At 46.8% G+C, this 21,719-nt stretch overlaps 1 protein-coding gene across 2 annotated transcripts in view; it reads left to right on the top strand.

Moving 5' to 3' along the window:
• Positions 1-20,001, top strand: part of LOC128095616 (F-actin-monooxygenase MICAL2-like) — a 48,057-nt gene extending 28,056 nt beyond the window's left edge. The window contains exons 7-11 of one of the 2 annotated variants that reach the window (XM_052714754.1): positions 1,927-2,007; positions 4,560-4,653; positions 13,093-13,192; positions 16,884-16,957; positions 19,140-20,001. In XM_052714754.1, the coding sequence (XP_052570714.1) occupies positions 1,927-2,007; positions 4,560-4,653; positions 13,093-13,192; positions 16,884-16,957; positions 19,140-19,324 (534 nt within the window). In that variant the 3' untranslated portion in view covers positions 19,325-20,001. Of the gene's footprint in view, positions 1-1,926; positions 2,008-4,559; positions 4,654-13,089; positions 13,193-16,883; positions 16,958-19,139 lie in introns of both variants that reach the window. The other variant, XM_052714753.1, reaches the window with a different exon arrangement.
• Positions 20,002-21,719: the final 1,718 nt, after the last annotated feature.

Here is a 21,719-nt window from a genome sequence, read left to right as displayed (position 1 = left end):
AAACTATTACATCTGAATCTGTCTTATTGTGTATCTATTGCAATAAACTGCAGCAGCTGTGGCTGCTGACTCCGCCCACCTCAGCTTCCCAACATGGCTACGTGGGAGCTATCGTGGGTCTATGCATTTATCCAAACAGCCTGTAGTCCAGAAACCTCTCTTTTTGTTTTGTACCTGCAAAGGCTAAATCCACCATGCAGCTTAATGTGCCACTTGCAGAGGCCTCATTCCCGCCAAACTGCAGGTCGAGCACGCACAACAGAAACCCACAAGTAGCTCAAACCGGCAGCTGCCGCTCATTTGAGAGAGACAATTAGGAAGCTGTTTTTAGCTCCATTTTAGAATCTTTTCTCAGGTTTTAGGTGGAAACTCTTGCCACCACGTTGGACGCCATTTTTAGCTAGAGTTTTCCTGCCTGGCCCACAGTCAGGATAAATCTCTCTCACCTGCCAGTCCCACAGCCACTCAGACCCAACCAAGTAAACACAGAGACTTGTATTGGTTACAAACTGTATGGCCATGGCAGGCTTCTTGCTAACTGTTCTTACAGCTTAAATTAATCCATTTCCATTAATCTATACCTTGCCACATGGCTCGTGGCTTACCGGCACCTTCACATGCTGTTTCTCATCATGGCGGCTGGCAGTGTCTCTCTGACTCAGCCTTCCACTTCCCAGCTTTATTCTCCTCCTTGTCCCGCCTACACTTCCTGCCTAGCCAATGGCCAATCAGTGTTTTATTTATTGACTAATCAGCAACACATTTGCCATACAGAACATCCCACAGCAAATCATCAATCAAGAAAATGCTCTACAGACTTATGTGCAGGGCATCTGAGGGAGGCATTTGCTCAATTGAGATCTCTTCTTCCCAGATGACCCAGCTTGTGTCAAGTTGACCAAAAAAAAAAAAAAAAAAAAAAACCTAACCAGAACACAGAATCTGGACTCACTTGTCTCCATTTAGAGGAAAGTGGCACTGCTATAGGTCCTACCCCAGAGCAGGGGTCCTTGATCATCTAGTGCCTGGCAAAAGGAAAGGCAGTATTGCCTATGGGAAACTAAGTGTACTGAAGATGTTCGCCTGTATGCCATTACTAATTGTGTCAATTTGGGCAGGTTGTCTTTCTGAATTATGTTATCCGTGTTTGTAGAGACATACAACCTGGGAAACAGAGGAGACACCAGGAAGTAATTAGTTCATTGTCTGGCACACAACACTCTAAAGATGCCAGGATTTACAATGTGGGTTCATGTGATGGGTGCTCCTGAGATGCTTATGAAATAAACAAACCAGGTCTCCGTGTGAGCTGAGTGAGATCATCTCCAGGCAGGATGCACCTCTCACTGATTATCAGAGGGTCCTCATGCTAAATCCAGAACCGGAGCAGTCTACCTGGGGGTTATCTCCAGGAACAATGATGGGTCTGGGCTGAGATGTAAAAGCCAAGATTTCCTCCCAAAGATCTTTAGGATTCTACAAATTCTAGAAGAAGAAATTCCATCCCTGAGATGGAGCACTTGGAAGGCAAAGGCAGGTGGATCTCTGTGAGTTCAAAGACATCCTGGTCCATGTAGCAAGTTCTAGGCCAGTCAGAGCTATACCGTGAGACCCTGTCTCAAAATAATAAGGATAATACTGCTGCTGCTGCTGCTGATGATGATGAAGTTAAATGAAATTTTAACTTCAATTTTTTTATTCACAGCTCAATTCCCGTGCCACATGTGGATAGTGGCATTCATATTTCACATAGTACAAATAGAGGTCATTGTCATCATTGTAGAAAGTTCTGTTGGATATCATAATGCTGGAAGCCCAGCAGTGGCTTGGAGCCATGCATGGAGAGGGCAGAAGGCGATGGTGAGGTTTTGTAAACTTTAACCCCTTTTCTTAGTCTTGGCTTTTCTTCTCCATGGGTTTGTATAGGAGAAGATACCCAGAAGAAGAAGGAAGCTGGAGAAGCAGTTGGTTAAGCAAGAAGAATTGAAAAGACTCCATAAGGCTCAGGTCAGGAAGCAAACATGTGAAGGGTGTGCCCAGGGCATGGGTGGGAAATCCTTCGGGAGTCAATCTGTACTTGGGGAGATGGACCAGAACCAGGCCATTCTGAAAGTCTTGGCCCAATCCCAAGTAGGACTCTGGAGTGAGGAGCTCGGGAGGTTGAACTATTCCCAACCCAGTCACCTTTCCAGGCTCAGGTTTGTGTCCTGCAAAATGAGGCTGGCTTGTGGCCTTGGCCATTATAAGCCCTTACTCCCCCAAAGCAGTGACCTTGGCTATGTCCTCAGTAAGGGCAGAAGTCATCCAGCAACTCCTTGACTGAATCTTTACTACACTGTTAGCTACTGGGGTCTGACTCCATGTTAGGATTAGTTGAAAGTATAAGTACCTCACACTTCCTAACTGATGGTTTACTCCAAGCATTGGTGCCCAAGCTGATCTGTCTCTGTCACAGAAGAACAAAAGGAAGCAGGTAGCATAAACATTGTCCCTCTCCAAGCCTAGTCTTGAAGAACAGTTGGACTTTAGTGTGTAAGAACTTAGAACAATCATACCCGTTAATGCACATATCATTCTATTACTTTCACCACTGAATCCTTTATATGGCCATGTAGTCTTGTGCACTAGTCAGCTCTCTGCTACTGTAACAAAATGCCCAAGACAATTAACTTTAGAAAAGGAAAGGTTTGTTTGGATTTATAGGGTCAGTCATGCTAATCCATGGTCAGTTGGCCCCGTTGCTTTGGCCCTGTGGAGAGGCAGCATATCATGGCAGGGAGTGTAGAGAGAGGAGGCAACTGTTTACTTCACGGCTCCAGAAGCAGAGACAGTGAGAGAGAGAAGAGTTCCTCACACGCCCTTCAAGGGCACACTCACGGTGACATAGCTTCTTTCTGGGAGGCCTACCTTCTAAAAGTTTCACTGCCTATGGTGGCACCCTTGGCTGGGAAGTGGCCCTTTGGTGAATGAGCACGTTGTTTACCTGCTCGGGCTTCCACAGCCACAGACCACAGCCTGGGTGACTCAAACAACAGATATTTCTTTTCTGGAGGCTGAAGAACCAAGATCAAGGCGGGTCAGACTGAAAGTCCGCCAAGGCCTCTGTTCCTGGCTGAGAGACAGCACCTGCCCACTGCATCCTCACAGGGTCTTTTTGAAGTGTGAGGGGAGGGGAGGGGGAGGCGGGGGAGGAAGAGCTTCCTCTACTCATACAGGTAGGAGGCCTGTTAGATCAGGGCTGCATCTAAAACAGTGGTCTCCTAAAACACCTTGTCTCTAATACAGTCACCCTGGGAGTTAGGGTCCCAACCTATGAATTTAGGGGCAATTCATTTTATTCCAGAACAACTTCAGAGCTGTAACCACACAACCATCAGTTATAAAGTCACCTAACTGCCCCCCTTCCTTAGCAGTCCTGGGCCTTACCTGCAAGAACAGATAGATGGCTTTATCAAGGACACAAGCCTCTTTCAAAAGCAGCAGAGCAGAGGGCATGAAATTGCAAGCAGTTAGCAGCAGAATTCCCATCTAATTTATGTTGTTGGCTTGAATACTCAAGAAGAGCAGGTGACTGCTCATGCCCCTGTTTGGGTCTCTTGGTGCTGGGGATGCCTTGACCATTGCACCTGTGATTCCAGGGGAGATTTAGAAGGATGGGTGTGATGGGGAGAGGGGAGCAGACAGATGGCCACCTGCCAAGATGGTTCACGGTTCTTTACTGTTCCTGTTCAACAGTGTGTAAGGACTGTCCTGCCTCCCGGTTCCCCAGTGCTTGACATCAGGGAAAGTTGATGGAGATGAACAAAACTTAGGAAAAAAAAACAAAAACAAAAACAAAAACCTTGCTCAACTCTCCTTCCTAAGAGACTCCAGGAGAGTAACAGCTTGCAGGGAAAGTAAACGTGCCCACTCAAACCCAAGCATAACTCCAAACTGAGCAAGTGCTTAGGGGGTCCATGGAGTGTGAGTGGTGGACCTTACGGGTTCAGCACCTGGTGTTCCCCTTCATAACTGGATAACAACAGATCCACAGGCTCTTCTGCCATGGCAGCACCTTGGGCCTGAAGCAGTGGTGCAGGACTGGAGCCATTTGTCACTAAGGTGGGATGCAGGATGTCTCAAAAAGGAACACCGGTCCCCATGGGCAGGCCCAGGTCTCCCTCTCAGGAGGTGCCAGCTGCTCACTCCTGCAAAACAGAATCTAAACACCCCTAGCCTGTGCTGAGAGACAGCCCTGGTCATTGAGCCCATGGTCACAGTCCAGGACTCATGAGGATCCCCTGGCCAGCCCAGGAGCCTCTCTCCCAGGACTCCAGTGTGATGGGCCTTGTCAGAGGCGGGTTTTGACTCTTATGTGGATGTCACCTACACATGTACAGATGCTGTGCTCTGTGGCTCATCCTAAGGACTAAAGTACCAAGGTCCAGAGCTGGGGAACTTCACCGTCTCTGCTGAGTGAACTGGGGCAATGAAATGGTGACCGCTAGGAGCAGGCTCGGCCCCTCTTGTGCTTGCACATATACAGAGCCCTCCAATGGCATGCCCTCTCGGTCTTGCAGGCCATCCAGAGACAGCTAGAGGAGGTGGAAGAGCAGCAGAGGACCTCAGAGATCCGGGGCGTGAAGCTGGAGAAGGTTCTGAGAGGAGAAGCAGGTACAGAGGGCAGGTCAGCAGCTGAGGGTGGAGGTCTGGGTCCGGAGTCTGAGAGTGGCATTGGCCTTGCAGGGCGGGGAGGACAAAGAGCACTCATCACCTCAGGGCACAGGTCAACACAGACTAAGTCCACTGCCTTATGCTTTTTTTTAAATGTATTTACTTTTATTTTATGTGCGTTTTACCTGTGTACTTGTCTGTGCACCATTGAGTGCAATGTCCACAAGAGGCCAGAAGAGGGCCTCAGAGTCCCTGAAACTGGAACTACAGATAGCTGTTAGCTGCCCTGTGGATGCTGGGAATCGAACCCTTGTCCTCTGGAGGAGCAGCAAGTGCTCTTAACTGATGAGTCAGCTCTCCGGCCTCATGCCCACACTTTAAACATGAAGCTGCTGGTTTGATCTGAAATTCCTGTGGACATCCTCTGTAGCTTTCTCTCTGTGTGAATAATCTTTGAAATTCAGAAGTTAAGAAGAATCCAGGAGGAATATTCTAATGTTCAAGCAATATTGATTAAGAGGGAAAGCCCCAAGTTCAAATCCTGGTTTCTAGGGGTGGCCTAATGGGTAAAGTGCATGCTGTGCAAGTGTGAGGACCAGAGTTCAAATCCCCAGCACCCATGTGAAAAATCTGGGCATAGCAGCACATATCTATAATCCTAATTCTGGAGAGGCTGAGACAGGATGATGCCAGGGACTGACTAGCCAACCAGTCTAGCTTTTCAAAAAAAAGCTCTAAGGTTCAGTGAGAGATCTTATCTCAAAAAATAAAGTGGAAAGTGACTGAGGAAGAGATACACCATCAACTTCTGACCTTGACATGCGTGAGCACACAGGTACACAAGCACACACACACACATACATACACACACATGCATGCACGCACGCACACATGTGCACACACACACACACACACACACACACACACACACACACACTCACCTTTATCCCCTCACATATACAGGAACTCTGTATTTAAATTTGTTTCCCAGCATGCAGAGTGAGCAGTGACGGGATATGGCTCAGCTGGTTGTAGCACTTGCCTAGTACGCTTCATGAGGTCATGGGTTTGAGACCCAGCGCTGCAAACAAACAAAAACATATCACCTATTTTGGAGGGGCATAGTCCTAGGAAAATCACTCAGATTCCTTAGCTGAAAAGTGAGCTAACCCCACAGTACTAGGCCATTTTGAGAATTCAAGTGCCATCTACCCAAGTCTCTCCTACACAGAGACAGTCAACAAACACTACCCATATTCTACAAAACACTCCAATCTACACAAGATGATTTAAAGAAAATACCTACCTCTGCAAGCTTTCCTGCTAGAAACTTCAATTATAGACCCCAAATGTTTAAAGCTTGTTCTGAACATCTCCCCCAGTCTCCAACGGTAAGGAGAAGGAAGCCATTTTGAGCCATACCTAAAGAAATGTGGCCAGCTATCGGTGTTATCAAAGGTGAGTCAGGCCAGCCAAAAGATGGATTCTGTTCATTCCCTTTCTATTCTCAGTAAACTAATTACCCTGTTAGGTTCCTAGGCCTTTTCTCCTTTGATATTCTTGTGAGGATGACAGATGGAAATCAGTGAGGGGCTAGGGACAAAAAAGAGTCAAGTCACAGAGAGCGGTCTCAGAGGAAACCAAGTGGATCCGCAAGCCAGGCCATCAAAGGGAAGACATGCGCATTGGCGCAATGGCCATATTTCCCTGTGGTTCGATAGTCTATGGAGTCCCTTGAAGAGATTGCCTGCTGCTCAGCGAATGACCAATGCTTATTGGGTTAAGTTGTATTTGAGCTGGCCTCTGCTGCTCCCATTCAAGTGATTTAATGAGAATTATTTAATAGGTATTATTAGGATAATTAGACAATGATCACAGTTAGGCAATAATATTGAGCTATCAAGGTTGTGAATAACCAAATTTAGAGGCAAGCCTGAAAACAAGGAGTGGGCTGAGGCAGTTAGGCGAGGCCCCTCTATAATGACTGGGGACAGCCTGAAAGGGTCTTTTGTGCCTGGGAGTTATTCATTAGGCCCATTGAATTAGAGGACTGTGCAGGGGTGCAGGGTGGAGGGTGCAGCCCGAGAGCCCTGATGTCTGAGTAAAATGAGCTCTTCATTGTCCCAACAACAATTCCGGCTTTCTTTTAATTTTTTTTTTCCAACAGTCAGAAATGAGTTCCCCCACCACACCCCAGCATGGGGTCCCCCCCAATTTGTTCAGGAAAAGGAAACAAAGTAAAGCAGAGAGCTAACCATCAACCCCAAATGACAAACCAAGACACACAGGATGTCTGTGCATGTGGTGGGTATCTTTGGCAAAGGCAGCAGAGAATCCCTGTGGTCCCCTGTGCCTAAGTCACCAATGGAGCAGGATACTCAGTGACCTGGACCCCCTGAGTCCCACCATCCTCCATGAAATAGCCAGACCTGGCTCTGTCAGTTGCTTGGACTTGTCTAGTTGAGACACTAGACATTGCTAGGATTGCATCATGTTAAATGCTAGGATCACAGTATGCCCCGGCAAGAGACTACCACGCAGATGAAGTAGTCTGGTGGAGTCCTGAGCTTTCTTTCCGTCTCTGGAGACAGAAGAAGTCAAAGGCAAAAGAAGAAAAGCTTCAAAGGATGAAAGGTTTATTCTCAGGGAAGGTAGACAAGCAAGGTCCTTCCCTTGTAGCCTTGCTCACTTCAGCTGACTGCCCAGAAGCCCACCTTGTGCTTCCTCCTTTCCATGGAGCCCAGCAGTTTGGACAGCGAAGACCATGCAGATGCTGGAGGCTGCCAGCAGAGGGCAGCAGCACATACATTAAGAATGACTTAATGGCCAGCCCAGCCAGGAAGAAAGGAAGTAGTTTGGCTGCTACCCTGTGGTTTTCATCTTGTCTGTTGCTGAGGAACCCAGGGGAATGCTAATTTCCTGCTTCATGTGACAGTGAGGGATTCTGGACAGAGCACAGGAATGAGTCAGGTGTTCTTGAATGAATCTTACATCACCAACATTCTGCAGTTCCTGCTCTGTCAAATTTTCCCATCTGTAAAATGGGACTGATAAACCTTCCTCCTAGGGATGGTAGAGAGAGATGAAAGAGTAAATGATAAAACGGGGGGTTAAGGGGATGGCTCAGTCGGGAAAGTGCTCGCCACGCAAACCTGAGGACCAGAGTTCAATCCCCACACCTTTGGTAAAAAGCTTGGTATGTGTGGCAGCCCCATCCCAGTGCTGGGGAGGTGGAGGCAAGAGGGTCCCAGGGCTCGCTGACCGGTCAGTTCAGCCGTGTCAGTGTGCCTCACATCCCAGTGAAAGACCCTGTCTTAAAAAGAAAGTGGGAAAGGTGAGAAGACGCTTTGTGTTGACCTCTGACCATCACACATGCACACATACACACACACACACACACACATACACACACACCCTCTGACTGTCACACATGCACACACACACACAGACACACACACACACACACAGAATAAATGAGATCATTTTAGTGACGCACTTGATAAATGGGTCTGTCACATCTTAGAATGTCAGTGGGATGCATTCTTCTCTTTCCTTTTGAGTCCCTCTCCTTCTGAAACCCAGCGAGGGCCGATCTTTCCTTAGCGCCGTTCATTGGCTCATCCATTCGTTCACACTCATCTATAACTCTCTTCTCCACAGACATGTACAGTCCATGAATTTCACATGTTTGCCCATATAAGAATCTTGAGGGAAGTCGAACTTAGTGGCTCATGCCTATAATCTTCTCAGGAGGCTGGGGCAAAAGGATGAGAAGTTCAAGGCCAGCCTGGGTTACATGGTGAGCCTGTCTCACAAAGAAGGAGGAGGGAGAGAAGGAGAAGGAAAAAGAGGAGGGAAATAATTTCAATGTAGATTTTGAAAATTTGGATTACATTGATGTATAAATATCATGTGTGTGCATGGGTGCACATGTCATGGCACACAGAGGGCAACTTGCAGAAGCCGGTTCTCTCCTACCATATGAATTCTTAGGATCAAAGACTCAGGTTGTCAGGCTTGGGGCATGTGCCATCTCACCAGCTGGCCAGGTTTTTTTTTTTTTTAAGGTGTGTGTGTGTGTGTGTGTGTGTGTGTGTGTGTGTGTGTGTGCTTAGTTTTTTTTTTTTTTAAAGATTTATTTATTGTGTATACAATGTTCTGCCTGCATGTATCCCTGCAGGCCAGAAGAGGGCACCAGATCTCACTACAGATGGTTGTGAGCCACCATGTGGTTGCTGGGAATTGAACTCAGGACCTCTAGAAGAGCAGTCAGTGCTCTTAACCTCTGAGCCATCTCTCCAGCCCCGCGCTTAGTTTTTTGAGACAAAAATCTCATGTACCCCGGACTGGCCTTGAACTCCTGATCATCTTGCTCCCACCTCCCAAGTGCTTGGGTGCCACCATGCCCAGACACTGAGTGTTGATTTCACTCATGGCAAGTGGAATCCTTCCACTGTGTCTGAGAAGAGCCGTAAGAGTTCAGGAGCAAAGAGCCTTGGCAGTAGACCCAAGCAGAGAGGCTAGGAGGAAGGGTTAGATAACTACACTGTCCTGATGGTGGCCAGAAGACACCTTGCCTTCTGGACACACCCCTCTAGCTGAAGCCTGGCCCTAGGTGAGGAGTCACAGCCCTGTGGAGGAAGGGCTTTGACTGTAACAGCAGCACTGGAACAATGGGAGAGGAGAGGAAGCCAAGAGCCTGGGTAGGCACGACACACTCACATCTGTGTAGATTATCCACTCCACCGCTGGCATTTCCATTGTATGAGTGGGGGGTGAGTATTCGTGAGGTATGGTGGTGGTTTCAAGTTATTAGAAGACAAAGGGTTTTTGTTGTTGTTGTTTGTTTTGTTTTGTTTTACCACCTAGCTGAGTTTTAAAGATGACTAGAAACTAACCCTTCCGAAACTAGGCATGGGAAGAATGATTGAGGGCTATTGCAAGGGGACAGTGCACAGAAGGGTTACTGTGCACAAAGCACTGTGTTGAGCATTTCCCGTGTAGCCTTTCATTTAACATCTCTAACCAACTTAAGGTAGCACTGTCCGCAGCATCCTCATTTCTAAACCCGGGGAAGACCAAGGCAGAGACAGATGAGTTGACTCGAATGTCACAGGCCTGAGTGACCCAGAAGCCCACGCTCTGTCCATTCTACTATACCTGCAGGGAGAGGCAATGCTTTCCAAACTTCACAGGAGCCACGAGGGCAGAATGTGATAGGGGCCAATCAGTAAGTGGAAATTGTAGACAAATACTTCGGTGCACTGTTGTAACTAAGGAAGCAAGACCCACGTGGATCTGATACTTTGAGAGGGCAGGCTCCCTGGTATCTTAGTTACTGCTCTGTTGCTGTGATAAAATATCTTGACACAATAAACTTAGGGTTCATATTTTCAGAGTGCCTCATGGTGGGGAAAGCATGTTGGGAAAGGGGTGATGGTAGGGCAGTAAAGGCTTGGAGGCAGGAGCAAGCCTGGCTGCTCACATTGCATCTGCATTCAGGAAGCAGAGAGTGAACAGGAAGTGGAGCCAGGCTATAAAGCCTCAAGGCCTGCCCCCCAGTGACCCACTTCCTCGAGTGAGGCTTGACTTCCTAAAGGTTCTGCAACCTCTCAAACAGCTAAAGATCACATGTTCAACTACGTGAGCCTATGAGGGACATTTTATATTCAAACTATAACACCTGTAAACCTTTATGTGAAGCTGTATCTACAGATTCCCCCCAAAGGGACTTTGTCTACTAAAGAACAGAAGGCTTTAAAAAACTGAGCCAAAGCCAATCAAATCACCAATTACTCTACTGATAAAGGAGAATTAAGTGGCTCAGTTCACCTTGTGTTTGTTCCATGTGTGTCAGGGGAAGTCACTGTGACACATAGGGAAGTCCATCATGAGCAAGATTTTCAGAAGGACACATAAGATAGAAGCAAGGATAGATCAAACCTAACTAGACTGTGCAGATCCGTGTAGCAGAGCGACTGAATTTGAAAAACAAAAGCAAAAGCTTCTCTACAGACAGCAAAATAGTGCCTTAAAGCTGTTTCTTTTGGACTGGGGACAAGGCAGGGGAAGCCCAGAGCTGATAGCAGATGGTGTCGTTAGACGATAAGGAAAGACAGCATTTCCAACTAGCAGCTTTTCTGTTTTCTCTATCGTGGAAAACGGTTCTTAATATAGAAACATTAAACAAACATCTAGAAGAAGTTGACTCTGGATAGATGATAAAACGGAAGAGATTTGAATTTAGATTTTTTTTTTAAGAATTTACTATTTTTAAATTGTGTGGGTATATGTGTGTCTGTGTTGTGTGTTGTGTGTGTATGTGTATTGTGTGTGGTGTATGGTGTGTTGCGTTATGTGTGTGTTGTGTAATGTGTGTGTCATGTGGGTGTGTGTTGTATGTGTGTGAGTATGTGTTGTGTGGGTGTGTGTTGTATGTGTGTGTCTGTGTGTGTTGTGTGGGTGTGTGTTGTGTAATGTGTGTGTTATGTGGGTATGTGTTGTATGTGTGTGTGTGAGTATGTGTTGTGTGGGTGTGTGTTGTATGTGTGTGTTTGTGTGTGTTGTGTGTGTTTGTATGTGTGTTGTGTGGGTGTGTGTTGTATGTGTGTGTTGTGTGTGTTGTATGTGTGTGTTGTGTGTGTTTGTGTGTTGTGTGTGTGTGTTGTATGTGTGTGTTGTGTGTGTGTGTAGTGTGTGTGTGTTGTGTGTGTTGTATGTGTGTGTTGTGTGTGTTTGTGTGTTGTGTGTGTGTTGTATGTGTGTGTGGTGTGTGTGTTGTGTGTGTCTGTGTGTGGGAGGGTGGGTGCCCCACAGAAGGGTTAATAGTACCTACTGGGCTTGCAGAAGACAGGAGCTCAGTTCTCAACACCCACATCAGGCAGTTCACAACTACTTATAACTCCAAATACAGGAAATCTGAACTCCTCTTTTGGACCCCAAGGACACCGCACTCACATGTACTCACCCACACAGAGACATTTTTTAAAAAGGAAAAAGAAATGTGTCAGTTGGGTAAAATAGTCAAGAGATTTCCCTATAACAGAAAAAGCAAACAAGTTGGTATTTAATTCATTTATAGTTAATTGGTTAGTTGTTAGTTTTTTTGAGACAGGGTCTTGCTACATAGTTTAGACTGGCCTGGAACTTACTATGTAGTCCAGGTTGGCTTTGAATTCATGGCAATCTTCCTGCCTCGGCCTCCCAAGTGCTGGGATATCAGGTGTGCCCCTCCACACTCAGCTTAACAAGATGGTATTGAATGAGATACATGCAAAGTCTTGAACTCACCACCTAAACGAAACATGGGGCACCGTTGCACCACCACCACGGTGGAAAGCCAGAGTTCCTTGTGAGTGAATATGAAGGCCAGTGGCAGGGCTGGTACCGATGTCTGTAACCCCAGATCACGGGGCAAAGGTGCCAGAGTCCCGTCGCTCCCCCCCCCCCACCTCCCCACCCCTGTCTCCTCTGCATTTCCAGATGGTTACTTTGTTACTTTGTTGTGATTTGAGTCAATCTGATCACAAAGATTATTAGACACTACAGTTCAATAGGTACACTGAACTCTCCAAATTTCTTGAGATAGATTACAACATATCACTTTATCCCTGACTTGGTAGAAACCAAATGAACAAAATGCCTTTTGCAATCTTGAATTAGGGGTTGGAGAGAGGGCTCAAAGGTTAAGAGCACTGGCTACTCTTCCAGAGGACCCAGGTTTGATCCCCAGCATGCATGGCAACTCACAACTGTCTGTAACACCAGTTGCTGGGGAAACTGCTGTCTTTTTCCGACCTCCATGGGCACCAGGCATGCACATGGTGCACGAATATGCCTCTGTTTAATAGAGGGGAGTACCTATGCTGTAGTAATATAGGAATACAAATTTATCTCCCATGAGACTCAATTCCAATTGTATTTTTTTTTTCATCGTTTGGCTTTTCTTCAGGAAAAAAAATCAAAATCTCAATCACCTGCCTGTGATCAAATGTGTTATGAGCATCCCTGCCCTGGGAAGGGACCACACACCACCTGGGCACTCTGTCTGAGAGTTTGATTTACAGAGGGGTGATGGGATGAGAAAAGGTCACTGGCAGGCAGCTAGGGCTTCTCGGATGCAGAAACGTACAACAGTTTTATGGACACACAAGTAGGCAGGAGATGAGTCCTTTGTAGTAGGACATTAGTCATCACAGGCATGTGACCTTGGAATTGAAGTAGTCATGTCCTCCATGCACAGGAGGACTCCCCCAGAGCAGGCACAGGTGGGTTTCATTTGTGATGCCCATGACCTTGAGGTATCCACAGGGTGCCAGGAGCTGCTTCCTGCCGAGCCCTGCTTGCCGCAAACATGGCCCGCTAAAGTGGCTCGGAAGCAGTTTGATCATGGGGCGAGAAATGCCAATCTAACCCATTTGCCACTGATTTCTTAAGCAGATTCAGGGACACAGGACGAAGCCCAGCTTTTGCAGGAATGGTTTAAGCTGGTTCTGGAGAAGAATAAATTAATGCGATATGAGTCGGAGCTACTGATCATGTAAGTAAGGCAACACAGATAACTGAGTGCTAACAGCCTGGCGGCAGGAGCGGGTGGCTCACCGGCCTTGGCAGGAGTCCCAGAGCTTTCCTTCTTTGTGCATACGGAACAGTGATTGAGGCAAATTGGGACTTTGTGTCTTGCATATCATGCTGGCATTAGTGGAAAGACTCTTCAGTGGTCCGCTCTTTCTTCGGAGTTCAGTGGTTAAAATAGATTTCAGTAGCAGGTCAGGAGCTGGAAGGCAGCCGGCCCATTCCTGGCCCCAGTCTCACACCATCCGTGGGGAGGCCATGCTTGGCCTGTGTGTGAATCATGGGAAATCTGCCTGGCCACTTCCTGGTGGCTTTAACGAAAGAAGGGTTGGATACTGGCTGTCTGGGATCTGCCCGTGTGTCTTCTTGGAGAAAGGGCTGATGACCTGGTCAGACAGCTGAAATGAAGACTTCTGGTTCATCACACGATTCTGAAACAAAGGACGCTGTACCCGCCAGCACTCTGGAGAGAGAGAAAATAGCATTGAGAGTAAACCACTAAGCTCTAGAGTTATGCTGAAGGTTTTCCGTATGCTGTTGGTTTAATTTTCACTCCAACCCTGAGTGGTCATCTGGAGAGCTTTAGAGGGGGTCCACTCTTCCCTGCCCAGGTTCTAAACCAGGTGAGAAATAGGTAAACCATCCAAATATTACCTTTATTATTGATAGTGACTAATGGCTGAGGATGAGAACCCAGGCCGGCTTACTAACTAGTTTAGAGCTCCCGACAAATTAGTAACAAGTAGATGACTCATAACAAAAGGAACATTTCCCTCAGTCTGGAAGCCAGAAGTCCACATGAAGGTGTCGAGGGAGCCTCATTCTCCCAGACACTCTTCACGGGGACTCCTTCCTTGCCTCTTCTACTTCCTGTGGCTCCGGGCATTTGGTGGTGGTGGCTGTGTCATACGGCCTTCTCTGTGTGTCTGTGTCTCCTCCTTGTCTGACTCTTTGAAAGTCTTCTCGCTGGGCTGAGGGTTCACTGATATAATCTAGAATGTAGCCATCTTAAGGTCCCTAACCATGTCTGCAAAGACCCCTTCTAAAGTATCATCACATTCACTATTTCCGGAGCTTAGGATGTGGACACATCTTTCTTACTCAACCCACTACACTAGCCAAATCTCAGAATTTGATATTTCTACCTCATGAAAAAAGAAAGTGAACCTACTTGATCCTTAGGGGAAAGGCTTCATCCTAGACCTTGTGTCTCAAGGGTGGAGAGGGGGTGATGTACCCAGAGGTTATTTAGCAAAGGCCAGGAAGATGTGTTTGGTTGTCACACATGGGGTTGTGACCAAAGGCTAGGGACTACAGACCAAGGATGCTAAGCTTTCTTCCTATGATACACAGGGCAGCCCCTCCTTCCACCGACAAGAAGCCAGCAGCACTGTGACATCTTACCAAGGTCCATAGCAAGGCCTAGGGTACTTGAGAACACATACTTGCTGAAGATAGATGAGCCTGGAAGAGAAGGACAGTGAGATGAGTGTGCCTCATCTATTTTTCCAAAATCTACCTGAGAGTGGGGATGGGAGGGGTTGGAGAAGGCGACCAGGAGTTACACTCACTGCTCTCCATCCACACGGAAGGGAATGCCAGGCATAGGGGAAAGGGGGCTCCTCTCTTGCAATCATTGCTTTTGGACTTTTTTTTTTTAGTTGATGAGTATAATGAGCCTCAGAGGAATTAAGTAATGTGCGTCATATCTGCCTTATATGCAGCCATCCGGTCTGCAGTGGAGTTAGCTCTAAATTATAAAGTCCTTCCAACAGAAATGTATCAAGAACATCTTCTTTGTACCAGGAACTCAGTTGGTTTCTGTAGACATAGGCCATAGCCAGGCATGGTGGTGCAAGCCTAGAATCCCAGCACTTTGGAGATTGGGGGTGGGGTGGGCACGGGGCAGAGAAGTGAACACATGTCAATAAGAAAGCCCGTCAAGAGTTTCGTGAAGGATGCAAGAGTCTGTCTTGGGGAGGAGGGAGGCCAGCTGTGGCTGCGGGCCAGAGCCAGCAGCTTCACTAGAGAGAGCACTGGCCAAGGACTTTCTCTTCCATAGAGGTCAAATAGGACAACCGGGGTGTGTGCACTGGGCAGAGGCATGTTGGAGGGCAGGTTTTGGTTGGAGGAAGACCTGTATGAACAAGGGGACGTGTCTTAGATTTGTGTGTCAGATCAGACCCTTTGGAAAGCAAAGTTAAGACAGAATGAGTGGTGCGTAAGATTCCTTGAGGAAGACATCTGTGAAGGATAAAGAGAAAGGAGACAGGGCGGGGGAGAGTCGTGGGCCCTACTGTGGTTCTGATTCCTTGTAAAAACAGAGGAAGGAAGGAAGGAAGGAAGGAAGGAAGGAAGGAAGGAAGGAAGGAAGGAGACCTGGGCAAGAGGAGTTCCGGATGTGAATAGCTCTGAGTCTCAGCCAAGGCAGAGAAACATCCAAGTGGAGATGGCCCATCAGAGGTCTCCATGTTGGGAAGGACTTGCCAGTTCTCACACCTCTATGCTGTTCAGCCATTGGATGGGAGTCCCCCAGGAACAACAGGGCTTCCACATGACATTGAAGGTGATCCTAGAGCAGCCTCCTTGTCACTGAGCTTCTCCCAGCCATTCTCTCTGAGATCTGAGCTGCCCCCACCTCCTAGCCCTGCAGAGGGTCCAGTTGTCAGTAATAAGGCAGGACTTGAGCTCAAATAACTTCAGAAGTAAAAGTAGAAGCAGGGCTGGGGATGTAGCTTGGCTGGTAGAGTGCTTGCCCAGCATGCAGGAAGCCCTGGGTTCGATCCCAGCACTACTGGTGTAGGGGCACACATCTGTAATACCAGCGTTGTGTGTAGGGGTAGAGGGGTGGCAAGAAGCGCAGGAGTTCAAGGGGACACAGCACGTCTGAGGCCAGCCTGCTCTACATGAAACCCCATCTCCAAAACAAAGAAGCAAAATAAATACGAAAACTAATGGTCCCACACTGTCACAAGTACACAAACAACTACAGGTCGGGTCTAGAAGAGAAAGTCCCAACAGGAGGAACAGAGGGGCCCATTCCCAACCCTTGGACTCTTTGTGGCCCAGGAGCAGTGGCCCTAAGCCCCTGTCCTGCGGTTTCTGTGGGGGTGCACGTCCTGCTGTGTCCTTCAATCCTTGGGGGCCATTCAGTGCTTCTCCCCTCTCCCCTTTACTTTCTCTGCAGTCTTTCTTAAGGATCGTATCTCCTCTTGACATCACCACATCTGTCTGGGTCCTCATTTCTCTGATGAACTCCAGAGTGGCATTTGGAAGTCCCCCCCAAAATGCAAGCATCTGGGGAGCCACACAGTGAGGAATGCCTGGGACACCACCAGGCTCTGCAAAGCCAAGTCCCCAGGACTCAGCTCCACTCCCTGCTCTGCTGGTCCCTACAGAGGCAAACCCTAAGGAACAACTTGGTGGCCTTCATCATCATCCCCTCCGCTGTCTCCTCATCTCTCAAATCCAGTAATCTCAGTCTCTTTCTAGGCATCTCTAGTGGTCCCAGCAGTAGCAATGCCTCCTATTTAGAGATATTAGGAGATGCCATTTTTAATGGGGAAAAAGACTGTGCCGGCCACCGTCTATAGGTGTCTCCATTCATGTTTCCACATATTCCCCTAGTAATGGCTATAACATTTTCCTGTACTCAGGGCCCAAGAGTTAGAGCTAGAAGATCACCAGAGCAGACTGGAGCAGAAACTACGGGAGAAAATGCTCAAGGATGGTGAGTATGGTACACATCTGGGACCCCTGCTGAAGACCCAAACCACCCAGGACATTTGAGCAAGGCATGCTACAGATATGAGCGGAGAGCCCATCCCACCAGCCTGAGAGAGAAACAGCACAAAGCCAGCCTGTTCCTCGACCTCCCCAGAAGCCCAGAGGGCCTCCAGTTGGTATCACTCAGTTGTGAGGGCCACATTTACTTCATCCCATGTGTTGATAGAAATAAAGCAATTTATTTAATTTTTAAATGTATTTTTATTAAGGTGGAGTCTTGTTATGTAGCCCAAGCTGGCCTTGAACATCTAGTCTTCCTGCCTCTGTATAGTCACTACTTTTCTCATGGCTGTGACCAAATCCCTGAAGAGGTTTGTTTTGTCTCACAGTTTGAGGGGGCACAGCCACCATGGCTGGGAGGCATGGTGTCTGGCAGGTCTGTGGTGGCATTGCTTTGGAAGGTTTTCTGATCTTTCGGGAGGTGGGGCCTCACAGGAGGAACTGGGTCACTGTCAGGGGAAGGGTGAGGTTTATAGTCTTGTTCTGCTTCCTGGCCTATCTCTGCTTCCTGCCACCAGGTAGGAACCAAGTGTTGAAACTCATGAGCCTGTAGGGGAGATTTTCCTATTAAAACTATGCCGCTCACCCTCTCACGTGCTAGGGTTCCAGGCATGTACACCACCATGCCCGGCAAGCACCATGGTATCCATGTATTTGCTTAGTTATCCATTCACTTAGCAAATATTTATTGAAGAGGTAGAACAGGTTTAGCACATGGCAAAGACCAGCCCCTCCCCACTGGGAGTTTGTGATCTCAATGGGGAGACCAATAGCCAGATCAGTCATCACAATACATGAGGACTGTAAAAGTTATTGGGGGCCACAGAGAAGCCAGGCCTGGCTCTGCTGGGCACTAGAAATGGTAATAAGAATATTCCCTGCCCAAGTCACAGTGAACAGAAATAGTGAGCTCAAGGTGAGAGCTGGGCTCCAATTTAGTAGGAGATCACAAACTCATCTCCCACCCATGGAAGCAATTTGCAAGCTTTCTTCTTCTTCTTCTTCTTCTTCTTCTTCTTCTTCTTCTTCTTCTTCTTCTTCTTCTTCTTCTTCTTCTTCTTCTTCTTCTTCGTCTTCGTCTTCGTCTTCTTCTTCTTCGTCTCCTCCTCCTCCTCCTCTTCCTCCTCCTCCTCCTCCTCCTCCTCCTCCTCCTCCCTTCCCCTCTCCCCCCCTCTCTCTGTGTCAAATTCAAGGTCTCCCTCTGTAGCTGAGGCTAGCCTTAAATTGCAGCCTTCCTCAGCCTCCCAAGTACTGGGATGACAGGCAAGCCCCACCATACCTGGCTCAGACTATGTATTTCTTTTTTTAAACAAAACTACACTTTTATTTATCTCTGTGGGGTAGGGGGAGGACACACATGCCAAAACACATATGTGGAGGTCAGAGGACAGTTTGTGGGGGCTGGTCCTCTCCTTCCACTATGTGCATCCTAGGAATTGAGTTAAGGTCATTGGACTTGATAGTAAGTACCTTTATCTGCTGAGCCATTTCTGTGTCTATGAAACCCTATAGGGCTGCATTATATGACATTGTTAAGAAAGGTATACAAGGCAGCCATAGTGGTGCATGCCTGTAATCCCAGCAGCAAAGAACAAGAGGGACCTTGCCTAGAACAAGGTGGAACCCAAGAGCCAGCTCCTGAAAGTTGTCCTTAGACCTCCACACACATGCCATGGTGGTGCATGCCTATAATCCCAGGACTTTGGACATAGAGTCAGGAGAATCAGGAGGGGAAGGAGGGTTGAGGCTTGACAGGGTGTGGCTGCATTAACTTCTCTCTCAAGTGCCCTTCCCCACTACACACTCATATACACACACATGCAAAAACACACACATACACATGTGCACACATATGTGAACACACATATGCACAAACACACACACACATGCACCTGTGCACACACAGGCACACACACAAATGCACACATGTGAAATCCAAGCTGACTCCTGCACAAAGCATTCCCTCTCTCCTCTGTGGCTTTAAGGGCAGTTCCTGGTGTTAAGTTCACTTCCTTGTAATCATAGGACATAACGAGCCCAGAACAACTATGAACTCCCACGCTAAGAATTCCCCTGGCCCCAGTCTTACCCGAGCACTGATTTTTCTTTCTTCTTCTTTTCTTTAGAGGGCCAGAAAGATGAGAGTGATCTAAAGGAGGAGCAAGAAATATTCGAGGAGATGATGCAGGTGATCGAGCAAAGAAACAAGCTTGTGGACTCCCTGGAGGAACAGAGGGTCAAAGAAAGGACCCAAGACCAACACTTTGAAAACTTCGTTCTCTCCAGAGGCTGTCAGCTCAGCAGGACTTGAGGTGCCCTTCCCCCATTGGAGCCAGAGAGCCAAGAACACCACACTTTCTCACCCAGGCCCTGAATTTAGGCCTTACTGCTTAAAAAAAGAAAGAACAGAAGAAAGGAAAGAAAGAAGGGAAAAAATTAAATGCCTCTCATATGAGCTCCATATTGTAGTTCATGTCTATAATCCCTGCTGAGGAAAGCTGAGGCAGGAGAATTGCTGTGAGTTCCAGGCCAGCCTGCGTTATACAAGGAGACCCTGTCTCAAAAAACAAACATCTCTGATAGGTCTTATATCTGTTATGGCTTCCCAAGATTTTTTTCCTAAGTCTGTAATGAAAAAATGACCAAGTCCCTTGAGCCTGGCAGTGCACAGGAGCCCGTCGTCCTGAGAGTGGAGGTGATCTTGGCAGACGCCCAGCATTGTTTGCTCCCTGGAAAGTCACACAGGCTTGACCTCCCTGCCGCCTTTGTCATTTTTCTTTATAATTCATTGAGTTACATGTTTTAAGACTTTTAAGAAATGCCTTTTCATTAATACGTCCATATTTGTCTTTTTTGCACGGCTGACCAGTTTCCAAATGTCAGGACGCAGCAGCGGCAGTTTAAAGATTAGCTTAATATTTAAATTGTGTTTCCAGAGAAAGCAGAGAAACCCTGAGATTACTGATTAAATAAAGCCAATAACTCATATAGCAGGTGTTAATTCAATCCAGGGTGAATTTAATTTACCAGGTATATTTATAAGCCTTAATATAATATACATAAGCAATGAGAGTTGAACAAAACATTTGAGCCTTAATTTAATTTTTTTTTGAAAAAGAAAAAAGGAAATAAAACTTTAAGTTCATGCCAGCAGGGTTCTTGGTTTTCACCAAATCCGCTACCTTAAGAAGCCTGTTGTTCCCACAATACTCGGCTTCTAGCCCTGGACCATAATAAGTGCTTTTAGGAAATGAAGGGTTTTAAAGTACTTTTTGAGGAAGCTTTGGTGACGGCAGAAAGGGAAGCTTTCATTTGTTGATAAAACACTGGTGAGCTGATACTGCTACTAAAAAACACACTGTGGTACCAGGGGAGGCGGCTTCTCCATGGTCACCTGTGGTCATCTTAAGTGCACGACCTCTTTGGGACAAGGACAAAACCACTTCTGACTTCCAGGGAGAACTGAAGGCAGCGTTGTCATTTATCTAACTCCAAATTGAATCGTGTGTGTGTGTGTGTGTGTGTGTGTGTGTGTGTGTGTGTGTGTGTGTGACATTTTCTGTGGATGGAGTGGCCATGCCAACAGTCGGCCTTCCTTGAGTATTTGGACAGTGCATACGAGGATGGAAGAAGACTTAGAGTGGTGATGTGTTTGTCATAAAATATTGGATTGCTTCCTTTCATGGAATTCTTAAAAGCTTTAACCACTAGTCATGAGAGAGACTACAGGACTCTTCAGTGTGTATCTGGCCACTCATATCTATGAGTGTTTAAATGTTTCATTAGACAAAGGTGCTTGGTAGCTGTTGGTTGTAACTGGGGACTGGATTTTTCTCAATCTAAGTTGACTCATTAATTACTTCCATCTGAGAGGTTGTCTGTATGGTCCAAGCTGGCTGGGGATAAGTCAGATCGAGATGCATGTAGATGGCCCCTGTCGGCCAGTGTTTTGGGGAGTAGTTAAGCACAACCCTCTACGGCACACTGAAGTCCAGCAGTTGTCTTTACTCCCTTCTCTTTCCTTTTTGTTTTTGTTTTTATTTTTTAGAATCAAGTCCTCTAGTGTGTTCAGTTCTAATACTAGGAAACAGTGGAGGCATTTTCCTATCTACCTACTAACCTACAAATGCTGCATCTTCTGGCTATTTATTTTTGTGTATTTACATATGTAGTGGGCATGGGTCATGTGATTTCTCATCATTCAGATTCTCCTAGGTTATCATTTAAAGAGGACCTTTCAAAACAAAGATATTACCATATAAACAGCATAATGCCAAGATGTTTGAGGCAGTGATTTGCATAGTAATAAAGATGTATAGAGGTCACCAAAATAATATTTTCAGCCAGGCATGGTGGTACATACCTTTTATCCCAGCACTCAGGAAGCAGAGGCTGGTGGATCTCTTTGAGTTCAAAGAGAGCCTGATTTACATAATGAGTTCCATACCAGCCAAGATTACATAGACAGACCTTGTCTCAAAAAATATTTTTCCGCCCCCCCTCCAGGCATTGAGAATATTGGATACACAAGAATGAGCTCATTTTGAGAAAGAGATGTGTAACCCCAGTTTTCATTTTCCCAGTTAGATGAAAGCACACTGTCTGATGTCTGCGTGTATCTATCAGAGGATGTGAGTTGGTGGTACCTAGGGTGTCACTGTGAGGAAGAATTGGTGCTTAACTTTACTAGTTAGAGCAATAGCGAT

The sequence above is a fragment of the Peromyscus californicus genome, unplaced genomic scaffold (assembly GCF_007827085.1).
Source record: "Peromyscus californicus insignis strain IS unplaced genomic scaffold, ASM782708v3 Scaffold_4__1_contigs__length_199733344, whole genome shotgun sequence".
Taxonomy (NCBI): domain Eukaryota; kingdom Metazoa; phylum Chordata; class Mammalia; order Rodentia; family Cricetidae; genus Peromyscus; species Peromyscus californicus.
The sequence above is the reverse complement of the archived record's forward strand: the minus strand, read 5'-3'. Positions and strand labels throughout refer to the sequence as shown.